We start from the raw sequence: 10,572 nt of genomic DNA, 5'->3' as shown, positions 1-10,572 counted from the left end.
CCAGCTACACCAGCTACACCAGCTACACCAGCTACATCAGCTATATCAGCTATATCAGCTGCAGCAACTGATGCCTCTGATGTTTCTGCAAGCGAAGAAGAAGGCAGAAATGGCCTAGTTATGGATATGGAAACGAAAAGTCCAGGAAGTCCCGGATGCTCCGTTACACAAGTTGCGATACCATCTGAGCCTGCTCCGCCCTATATCATCGATCTCACTGGGGAGGATGAGCCATCCGATGGCATCCCCGCCTCAAAGCCTAAGAATGACGGCCGATTGAAACGCAAGTATGGCCACGAGAACTGGTATAGCGAACATCTTTCATTGTCCCAGGCTCGAAAGAGGTCAAGGGCAGAAAGGAAGCTCGAAGAGGATGAGCTTCGGTTGAGAGCAAAGGAGATAGTATGGGAAAGGGGACAGGAAAGAAGCCATCAGACGGCTTATCGAGATGGCCATAAGTGGTCATCTGAGGAGTTCTTGCAGGACCCAGAGTGCATCATCGAGATGGAGGTCATAGTGAATAATGGGAACAACCAAACGCTTTGGCTCTCTAAGACTGGACAAACAGACGGACAGGGTATGGTGTGGGAAGGTGATGACGCTCTCGGTATCTACAAAGTCTCGTTGACAAGTAAGGATATTGAGTCTATGGTAGGCACGGATTATGTGACAGTCATTAAGAAGTACAAGTATATAGAGAGAGACATCTAGATATGGATTTCGTACTCCACGAGCAGAATTGATAACGCTTCCAAATCAAAGCTCTCGCCCAATTCAACGTTCAAGAACGGCACAAAGTCCAGCTCAATCCCATCGTCTAACTCTGTGGATTCTATCCCTCATTAATAATGTCATGGGCTAGCTGATGCAATACGACGTACCACTTTCGGATAGCGACTCACTGTCCGACAGTTCCGGAAGGCTATCTGAGTCTGAGAATCGCTCTAATTCGCATGTCTGTACAACCGGGCAGCCTACCGACCTGTCGCCACCATGAGTGGGCTCATAGTCGAGTAACGCCTGTAGTGTTTCAGCAGATGCTGGATCGCTGTCCATATCGATATAGCCAGGACTGAGAAAAGGCCAGAGGTCTTTCAAGACGCACAACAAACCATCCGGAAGTTTGGAGCTTGAAATGGATTGCATGATGAGCCTTGAGTTACCAGTAATAAGAAGGCGCGGATCGTGCTAAGATGTCTTTCGAAAAATGTTAAGATCCTGTAACGCTTGATGCTGGTAAACTCAAGGATGAGAATGCAGAATTAGGTGGGATATATTTACTGGTAAGGAATTGGGTCAAATTTAGCACTTACATGTTTACCGGTATGCCACGTTCAACAGTCACATGTATACTGGTAAGCCAGTTTTAGTGCCTTCCTGTATACTAGTAAACCACAGGTCAAACTACGGTATATACTGGTAAACTAGAGGCTCGCAGTTGAATGTGACCAGTAACGTTCGTGTGGGGCCTATGTATTTACCAGTAAGTCTAGTCTTGGCCTTACTGGTAACTTATACCTACTGGCAACTGTAGTACTGAAGTTGCCAGTACATGATCGCTACCAGCAACGGTGGTCACGGTGATACTAGTAGGCAACAGTCACTGGTACCGGATCACCCGTGATTACTAGTACCCCCCAGCAGGCAAAGAGCTTGTTACTGGTACACCTGTAGATAGACGCCTGCCTTGACTAGTAACAAACAACCCTGTAATACAGTGTTGCCAGTATTCGACCAAGGGTCAAGTACCGGTGGCTGGTAAGAACTAGATTTAGCATCGGAAGCAATGGCGCCACGTGAAAACATGATACTAGTAACGCGATATTTAACCTACTTAATTTATTTTATTTCTAGTAACAACTAAGGAGAATTTATATCCGTCTTATCTCACTACCCCCTGACTTACTGGTATCTACAATTATGCTTCTTGAGCTCAACCATGGTTGGCGAACCTGGGTGCCAAATTGACGTCCGTCTCTCGGCGGACATATCCACCTGGTACACGCTATATTGGAATTGGCCGGGTGTACTAGTTGCATGGATGTTGAAGTTCTCCCAGGTCATAATCGTGGAGATACGGTATTCGTGGAAGGACAGGACCTAAACTTTGCTGCGATTAAAGAACAGCTCTCTGTATTGTAGACACATGAGTAAGTCAGGAGCAACGGAGAATGGGGAAAACTTTAAGAACAACTTCTAATGGGAGGGCGTTTGACCCTGAAAACTCCTCCGCTCAGTCACTAAAGACTGAGCCAATAACACGTGTGCATTACCCGCGGAGTGCCGAGAAGGAGGCCGGTGATATCCCCACTTTTTCCGTGCTGACCGTTGCCGATCACCGGCAGGTGGGTCCTTGGCAGACGGCGAGATCTTTGGTGAGGCATGAATTTTACCACTGTCGATTATCAGACCCTCAGCAGCATAAATACCTTCCGATCTTTCTAGTTCAAAGGCTCCTGCATCCACCGATATCAGGACTTGCAATGCCTACAAACAACAATTACGAACCTGCTGCCATCTTGTTTCCTCTTCTTAACCTCTCCCCCGAGATCGTGGGCATGGTCATAGAGGAGGTTGACGACATGCAGACATTTATCTCTATCTCTCAAACATGTTCATCTCTCAGAAGCATATGCCGCAATAAGCGGACCGTGCAAAACCTTTTTGCTTCCTTCCATAGCGGCCACAAACCAGAGCAGCAGGCCGCGAAGATCTATACCAACCTCAAGTTTGCCGCCCGCTGTCCCTTCCTTTCACCAACTTCTGTTGAGAATGCTTTTAGAGAGGCATGGCCTGTATTTATGGGTTTACAGATGGAAGAATTACTCTATCCTGTCGCCATGGCTCTTGCCAACCACTATTTCTCACTTGGTCTTGCAAAAGAGGGAAAGCTCTTTTTGGAGAGGATTTGGAACTTTCATGAACCATATGAACTTGAGATATCTCGCATGATTGCTCCAGGGCTGCTGCCTATCGCAAAACGTTTACGCCAGCTGACTGGTGGGAAAGGTTTAGCCTACCAAGTCATACAAACAAGGATTTCTCTGCTTGAGCAGTTTGAGAAGGCTAGGAAGCCATACTTTATGTTAGTCCGCAACCAAAAGATCTCATGGCAATTGTGGAATGAATGCCCGTTGGAGTCGGTCGCAGCATTCTTCCCGCCTACTCACGTGCGTTCTGCGAAGCTTTCATTCGCTATTGAGGGAAGGACACTGTTGCAAGCACCAATTGGTTTGGAGTAGTTTATCACTTTTCGTACAAGACAAATGCAATCGTTGAGGCTCTTAGAGATCAGCTGCCGTGCAGCTAATTCTAACAACTGACTGTGGGGCTATGTTTGCCTATAAAATCCCGTGGTACCCCTCTGTGCCCATCAGACTGATCCAGTACCCAAAATGTCGCAAGAGATTATACTCAACATCAGTGACCCTCAAGCCATGGGGGTACACATGAAAACGCTGATCGATCTTTGGATCGAGCTTGGATTGACGAGTGAGCAATCTCTAGCCCTTGAATCCACCAAAACTACGACCAAAGACTTGGACATTCAGTTTTTTCAAGCTCTCGCGCATGAGAAATCTTGGTACGACACAGTTTACTCTAACATTTTGTTGAACTTGAAGAATTGGGAAGAGTTACCCGCATGGCATGAGGTCTGCTTACTGAAGGGTTACTTTGATCGTTTCCCAAAATTGGCTCAGTCTCTAAGTGCATCAACCAAAAGATCTACCTTGATAATGATCAAGGCTTTCTCGCAAGTAGGTCAATACCCCGGGTCTCCAACGTCCTTCCAAATTAACACGAGGTCAGGACTTATATATGAGGCTATCTTCAGTTTGTAGCCCTGGAAACCTCAATGATTACTTCTCTAGGACCTCCAGATGGTACCAAGCGAAGTTCCATCAATACCAGGACAGGCAATTCTCAAAACTCTACAGCCATGAGCACTCGGTCAATGCCTCCCTCGCATCAGGTGAATCGCTATACATTGTCGTGGCCGAGGATGTATATCCGCCAGCATGGATTCAAGCCATGAAAGCTTGGGGAAGTTACGGAGAATAGCTCGGCGACGGGGTGCTGCCCTGCAGTCGCCGTTCAGAAAGCATGTACTTGTAAAGCTCTGAGTCAATGGCTAGAATCAATTTCAGTACTATCTGTTTCTAGCCTTCATGTGCCAAAACTAATCTTGTATCTTTTTCCTACTGTCCATCTCCTGCGCATCGGCATTCCCTTTAAATTCGGCGGAATAGTCCTTCCAGGGAAGAGAGGGGCATGTTGGAGTGACTGGCGCATCGGGTGAATGTAACTCGTCTGCATCCTGTGATCGAATTGTTAGAACTGGCGACTGGCTGCGGGTTGTATATCGTACGAGATGTTTGAGTATGTCTGCCACGCCTTGGAGGAGACCTCTAGCCTTCGCGGATGCCTTTGCTATCTCGAAACGGATAGCAATGAGGCTGTTATGTAGCTGCAGGAGTTCTTCCTGGAGGACAGCCAGCTCTTCGCTCATGTTTTCGTCCATATTGGCCATTGGAAAATATTGTAGAGATATCGCTTTGCTTGTTATCATATGAGGGTCGTACCACTTCTACTTAAGCATAGTGCCTCCGCCTTCCAGATCACCACCTCCGTCTCGGGGGCTCGTGCCAGCGCTTATGCTGGGTCCTCATAGGCTGTACAATCCGTTAGGTAGCTCCACTCCGAAGGTGACGATAACCCCGCCCCGGCCCGGGGCACGAAGTTAAAGTGGGGCCATCGGCCGCACAGAGACAACCCCCGAACTGAGATGTCTTCTTAAATTTAACACTGCGGCAACTTTTTACTGAATCTGTTTTAATTGGCACTAAAACTAAGTCAGGTGGTATAATTGCACATCTTTTCAATCACACATGGTGTGTTTGTCCGTCAGAATCACACCCACCAATTCCATGCCCATTAGCTTCCAACTTTTTCTATACATTCGGAACCTCAGCATTCCTGCCAATATGCCTCGTCAATCCCACCTCCAAAAAGCCATGAATAAACTCAACATGGATGATTCGATGGCGCTCATGAATGCTTTTGCTGGAGATGCTACTGTTGCCCGATGCCATCATGTTCGGACAAACCCTCTAAACTATTTATCCAAAACCTTCAAATATGCTGTCACGCTTCTGTCTGTCATGTTTGACACTGGGTGTGTCATTAGTGGCTCTCGAGCCTTGGACTTCTTCGTGCCGGGGTCTGCCAACGGCGACTCCGACTGGGACTTTTACGTTCCAGGCTACAAAGAATCGGTGGCCGACATGATGAGCATCTTGTCCATGTGCGGAGTCGTCTGGGAACTCAACGCCGATCTCATTTCCAGCGAGTTTCTGCGCCACGGGCGAGTGGAGGTTCATTCCAGCGCTCTAGAGGCTTTCTCATCCTGGGTATCACCTGGAATAAAGTCGGGAATATTGAACGAGACGGTCTATGAAATTGTCGCAGAATTTATAAGAATTAGAAACGACCTCCCCCAAGCAGGCACATACATCATCTCGCGGGGTCATTGCAACGATATTCTTATTGAGCCGAACTTGGATAAAGGTTGTTATACTGATGGGCTGACGGGCTATGAAACTTCATCAGGAGAACCGTTTAGCATGATATGCGGGTCTATCCAAACACCGCAAGGCGTACAGTCCGTGCAGCTTATCATAGGATGTCACTACCATGGCATCCGTAGCTGCTTGAGTTTCATCAAAGACTTCTATGCAAGTCATGTTCAGTGTTTCATTGGAGGGTGGTGCGCCGCTCATATGTACTACTATCACGCAAGCACCCGAAATGCCACCGTATGGGGGGGCACGCGCACCATGGCGATCGAGAAGGCGATCGAGAAGTATAGCGATCGCGCCTTTTCTTTTCATGATGCTGCATATACCGAGCCCACCATCCGTCGATTTGATGACATCCAGTCGATGTTCTTAGACTATGGAGACGTTCATAGATCGTTCTTACGCAAATCTAACCTCGACATGTTCGATAAATGGATCTCTGAGCGGCGGCAGAATATTGAAGCCATTCATTGGGTAGAGTTTGGCAATGTGATCCAAGAAATACACAGCCCGTTTGAGAGGTGCTCTAGAGGTCGAACTTCGTTCTCTGAGGCGAAGTACAAGTTGCCAATGCGCCATCTACGGCGCTTGGCCGACATCATCACTCTCAACACAGCTAATTCCGACAGGATGAGAACCAAAGAGTTCTTTAGTAGTGTGAGAAAGACTATTTCTGGGATTGATTGGCACATTTCGGATGTGGCCAATTCTGGATCTGTCTTCAATGCACTTCACGATGCAAACCCATGGTCTTGGGCCATGTAGAGCATATATAATGTAGCTATATTCATTCCCTAGTAATCAAAGAATGCGATTCAAAACACTCCATCTAAAAGTTCGACCCAATTAGAGTTAAGACTCGATGCAGGAACGTTACCCTTCTGATTCAATCTCATAACCCAGCTATTGATGACGTCTAACCACTCGCTGGGGTAAATGCATTGACCACCAGGCGTCATTTCCTCAAATCCGAACTCAACAGCAGATGCCACATGTTCCTCGACAAAATCGAGCAAAGGATCACTGCAGAAATGGGTGATAGTTTTCAGTTTTTCTGCGAATATGTAACGCAGTGATATTTCGCTTGTCCGCAGGCGCCGAGCCTCCCCATCTAGGTGCCTCTGGCTGTAGGCAGAGAATCTTTCCCGATACCAGATGGGCTCTTGGTCGAACCTAATGAGTTTTCCATCGCTCTGTACCGGAGGATCATGCTTTGGGCGCTGAGATTGTAGTAGTTAGCCACTAGCACTAGCTACATGTCAAAGTTCTTGTACTGACCCTTGCTGCGTCGGCTGGCAGTATCTGCGTGATGATGATCAGATTTCTCTTCAACAGTGGTTCGAAAGATCCAGCGAACGTATGTTGGTCTGTAGAGGATTGAAATAGGCGTTTCAATAGGCAGACCTCATGCCAGGCGGGTATTTCTTCCCAGAACTCCAGTGAATTGATGATGCTAGGCATTTGTTGCAGAAATTCATCGTCAGAAGGCATGAGGCTCCGAAGAAAGTGAGTATCGAGTGACTCAGTCAACACCCCGACGCTGTAAAGAGTGTCAAACTTGTCAAACGATAGCCCTTTCTCAACCCAGAGAGAGATCAAACCCTCCATCCAAATGCCAGAGACATTAGGATCAATTTCATCAAGAACAAAGTCGATAGTCATGGTAGAACAGACAGATGCAAAGTTCAGAAAAAGAGCGAGAGGGCGCATCAAGTCATCGGTGGCCGGGCTCTCAATACCTCGGAATTAGTTCGCATATCTTAAAAGACACTTATCAACTTTGGAGGGTTGCTCATTTACCGACAGAGTGGTTCGCCCTTGTCACCTACCACCACCGTTACAGCGCTAAGAAGCACCTGACTCTAAGTGTATGCATGTCGAGCCATAAGCGACGAAGAATTCCCACTGTGTTGCGGGAGCTGGCCGAAAGTGGATTCACCTAGCTCTCAATCTAAACCGAAATGAGAGTCTTCTAACCCCGCGGCTATTATTTGAGGCATGGGGGAGAAGCAATGTTTTTTAGTTTTGACAAAACCATCACCACTTATCATGAGCTCTTCCGATCCTTTCAGCCAAGACCCTTCTAACTCTTGCTCTTGCGCAGCATCGTCAATGCTGCCTGAAGAGCGACGACGCAGCGGTCGCACAAGAATGGCACTTCTAGCTTGCCAAAGCCGTCTTGCATTTCTGGAGGCTATGGTTGCAGACATGGAGTCGCAAAACGGTCAATTGCGCTCCGAGAACCAGCGTCTCATATTGGTCTTACGTCACCTGGTGAGTACTAAGTGTAACAGTTGCGCGAGTCCACTCTAAATTAGGTTAACGTACAGGTGCCATGGGCTCGTATCGAAGCCCCCACAACGGAGCAGCGGGAAGACGCCTCAGCCCTTCGGTTAGAGGCCAATGAGAGCTCGGGCGCGGAGTAGGGCCGCTCAATGCGCCATGATCAACAGCTGGCTGCCTTACAAGGATGGAGTGGAACATCTAGATTGTGTGCTGCATCATGTAACATCTTGGAATCACTTTCTAAATCCAGTTAGATGAATCCCGACAGTCTGGTTCACGCTAAGAATTGGCAAATGACAGTTGACAAGCTCCATAGTATTATTAACTATAATCCATGCATGCATTTCAACCTGCAGCCAACAGAGTGTAGAATTCAAGATAACAAACCAACAAACCATCCAATTTGATCTTCCAGAGCAATTAATCCCTCAACACAATAAAAATGCCTTGCTCACAGAGAACCCCTGGCATTCCGGAACCTTAGCAGCCAATCACAGCGCATCGTCGCTATCTGGGGTCATCCTGCGCTTTGATGCTACATTGCTTCTGCGCTTCACTCCCCCATTGTTCTTGTTTCGACGAGTCACGCCGCGTCGCTTTGTTGACTGAATGTAGTTACTGCCAAGACTAGTTTCTTCTCCGTCGCAGAACAACTTGCGCTTGATTCCCCTGCCCGTCTGTGGTGTGATGACAGGGGAGGGAAGCCTCAATGGTGACGGTGATCGGGTCGGCTCTTCATGAAGAGCAGTCATGTCGAGTTCTTTGATAGTCCTTTCCCACTCCATCTGAGCTTCAAGGGGGGAGCTCAAGGCATGGTGGATCTGGTAGCTTGCGCTGTGCTCATTCAGGATCAGAATGAACTCATGTTGACCATTCGCCAGTAGCTGAAGTTCCGTGTGAATACTTCTCCAGGGGAAGCAGGCCTCTCGAATTCCAGGTAGAAATGTCATGCTGACTGCCGGGAACTGCAAGGCATCGACGATCTCCGGCTTTGGGTCAATGGACATATCGCCCAGAGACAAGCGGAACCAATATCGAATGTTGCCATCATCGTCTGAGAATGACTCATAGCGACTGACGATGTTTCCGTGATGATCCTTGCAGTTGAGTGAGGCATAGATGCCTTGAATGCCGGTGGAGGCTGGGTCGGTAACTCTACATGTAATAGATGCCATGATTGCTGAAGTCCAAACTTTGCTTGATTGTCGAGCTAACTGTTACAAACAGAGATGGCTATATAATCTCTTGACTACATTTAATACCTCAAAGCAAGCACTGCGTTCTCAGTTGTTAAATTTAACAATGCACAAGACCAGAACTTCGTTTGTGTCCCACCTCATGTCATTGGTACAATAAGCGCTCGGGCTGATTCTGGGGTCCGGGACCTTCTGAAGTCCGCTATCCTATCTTGGGTTACTGGATCATCAACTTGTGCACAGACCCCAAATCTCATGACAAATGTCCAGTCTACAAGGGTTGCTACAAATCAGCCTAAAAAGAATCTAAGTTCATCACTGTAAGATACTGTTGATCTTATGCAATAAAGGAAATTTATTAACTTGAATGCCAACAATGATTCCGCTCGCAAGTGGGCCCCAATGGATTTATCCTCGCTGATCCTCCATACCCCTTGTCTTAACCTTCCAGACTACCCTTGCTCTGATGCTCTTTTTATCTACTGTACATACGTTACATGCTTCAAAACCCCTGTAAGATGGCATGACTCGCACGAACGTTGAATCACGTGCTCTGCTCTGCCTCAGCATCCCCTTCGACGTACCAGCCCAGTAAATGGTTGACCAGTTCCCGGGAGAAAACCTTGAGGCTTTTGCGCAAGTTGTCAATGGTTTCTCGGAACTCTTCCGTTGCGCTTAGAAGCTTCGGCAATGCTCGGTCAATGTTGAAACCAATTTGGTTGATTTGGCAATTGCCATCTGACACTGCACGCTCAAGATCTTCGATACGAGTGGCCAGGTTTTGGAGCAACCTGATCCTGTTAACACTTCCGACCTTTCCGGCATCAGTAAACTTACTTCTTTATCTCCTCCGCTTCCGTAGGGGGGTCTGCAAATTGGACATGGTTGTCCGGCGTCCTCAACCCTTGGTCGGCAGGAGGCTGCGTGGTGGCTGGGGCAACTGACATGGTTGCAAAATCCTGTGGGTTGTCCAGAAGACATTGGATGGTGTTATCATCAAAGTCGAGTTGGGTAAGGCTTGAGAAATCTGCAGGATCAACAGCCTGCGAGAAGTCGTAGAGGAAGGTATCGTCAAAAGTGGTATCCATGATGAGAGAAGTGGTTGGCATGCAACGGAAAGTGATGAACGAGTTGGATACTCATTCTTAAAGTATCGAGAGGAAGCGCTGGTTCATTAATACGACTATTAAGACACGAAAAATGATACTTAGCATATTAAAATTAAAGGGAAGGGGATTAAAAATAGTAGACGCGCGCATACATAAACGCCGAACTCCAGGGCCTTCTCAAGTTCTCAGCCCTCTACAAACTTCATTCCAACAAAATGCTTACAAAGGTTCATTTCTCAGTTGTGATCTCCCTGGTCCATGGTGCTTTAGCGCTTTCCATGGGTTACCCCTTGTGTATTACGGAGCCCGCCCTCTCTCTTGAAGCAGGGAAGTCATCACTCTCCGCCAAGTAAGTCTCTTTGTCACTGCTCGCAAGCACTTACTAACCCTCGAACAGTGTCC

At 47.5% G+C, this 10,572-nt stretch overlaps 7 protein-coding genes across 7 annotated transcripts; 3 read left to right on the top strand and 4 right to left on the bottom strand.

The window, feature by feature from the left end:
* Positions 1 to 120: 120 nt before the first annotated feature.
* On the top strand, positions 121 to 711 carry FMAN_15538 (uncharacterized protein; the record flags this gene model as incomplete). The annotated part of the gene is made up of 1 exon (XM_041826352.1): positions 121 to 711. One exon carries the CDS (start codon positions 121 to 123, stop codon positions 709 to 711), a length of 591 nt encoding a protein of 196 aa, XP_041691640.1.
* A 1,772-nt stretch (positions 712 to 2,483) lies between these two features.
* FMAN_15537 (uncharacterized protein) lies at positions 2,484 to 3,242 on the top strand (the record flags this gene model as incomplete). The annotated part of the gene is made up of 1 exon (XM_041826351.1): positions 2,484 to 3,242. The coding sequence occupies one exon, from the start codon at positions 2,484 to 2,486 to the stop codon at positions 3,240 to 3,242; it is 759 nt and encodes a 252-aa protein (XP_041691639.1).
* A 938-nt stretch (positions 3,243 to 4,180) lies between these two features.
* FMAN_15536 (uncharacterized protein) lies at positions 4,181 to 4,522 on the bottom strand (the record flags this gene model as incomplete). Its single annotated transcript, XM_041826350.1, has 2 exons — positions 4,181 to 4,318; positions 4,370 to 4,522. The coding sequence occupies 2 exons, from the start codon at positions 4,520 to 4,522 to the stop codon at positions 4,181 to 4,183; spliced, it is 291 nt and encodes a 96-aa protein (XP_041691638.1).
* A 508-nt stretch (positions 4,523 to 5,030) lies between these two features.
* On the top strand, positions 5,031 to 6,344 carry FMAN_15535 (uncharacterized protein; the record flags this gene model as incomplete). Its single annotated transcript, XM_041826349.1, has 1 exon — positions 5,031 to 6,344. One exon carries the CDS (start codon positions 5,031 to 5,033, stop codon positions 6,342 to 6,344), a length of 1,314 nt encoding a protein of 437 aa, XP_041691637.1.
* Positions 6,345 to 6,394: 50 nt separating this feature from the next.
* On the bottom strand, positions 6,395 to 7,040 carry FMAN_15534 (uncharacterized protein; the record flags this gene model as incomplete). Its single annotated transcript, XM_041826348.1, has 2 exons — positions 6,395 to 6,799; positions 6,858 to 7,040. The coding sequence occupies 2 exons, from the start codon at positions 7,038 to 7,040 to the stop codon at positions 6,395 to 6,397; spliced, it is 588 nt and encodes a 195-aa protein (XP_041691636.1).
* A 1,316-nt stretch (positions 7,041 to 8,356) lies between these two features.
* FMAN_15533 (uncharacterized protein) lies at positions 8,357 to 9,040 on the bottom strand (the record flags this gene model as incomplete). Its single annotated transcript, XM_041826347.1, has 1 exon — positions 8,357 to 9,040. The coding sequence occupies one exon, from the start codon at positions 9,038 to 9,040 to the stop codon at positions 8,357 to 8,359; it is 684 nt and encodes a 227-aa protein (XP_041691635.1).
* A 565-nt stretch (positions 9,041 to 9,605) lies between these two features.
* FMAN_15532 (uncharacterized protein) lies at positions 9,606 to 10,149 on the bottom strand (the record flags this gene model as incomplete). Its single annotated transcript, XM_041826346.1, has 2 exons — positions 9,606 to 9,852; positions 9,899 to 10,149. 2 exons carry the CDS (start codon positions 10,147 to 10,149, stop codon positions 9,606 to 9,608), a joined length of 498 nt encoding a protein of 165 aa, XP_041691634.1.
* Positions 10,150 to 10,572: the final 423 nt, after the last annotated feature.

This window comes from Fusarium mangiferae (genome assembly GCF_900044065.1).
Source record: "Fusarium mangiferae strain MRC7560 genome assembly, contig: FMAN_scaffold054, whole genome shotgun sequence".
In the NCBI taxonomy this organism is placed as follows: Eukaryota; Fungi; Ascomycota; class Sordariomycetes; order Hypocreales; family Nectriaceae; genus Fusarium; species Fusarium mangiferae.
This window is presented reverse-complemented; position numbering and strand designations above follow the sequence as displayed.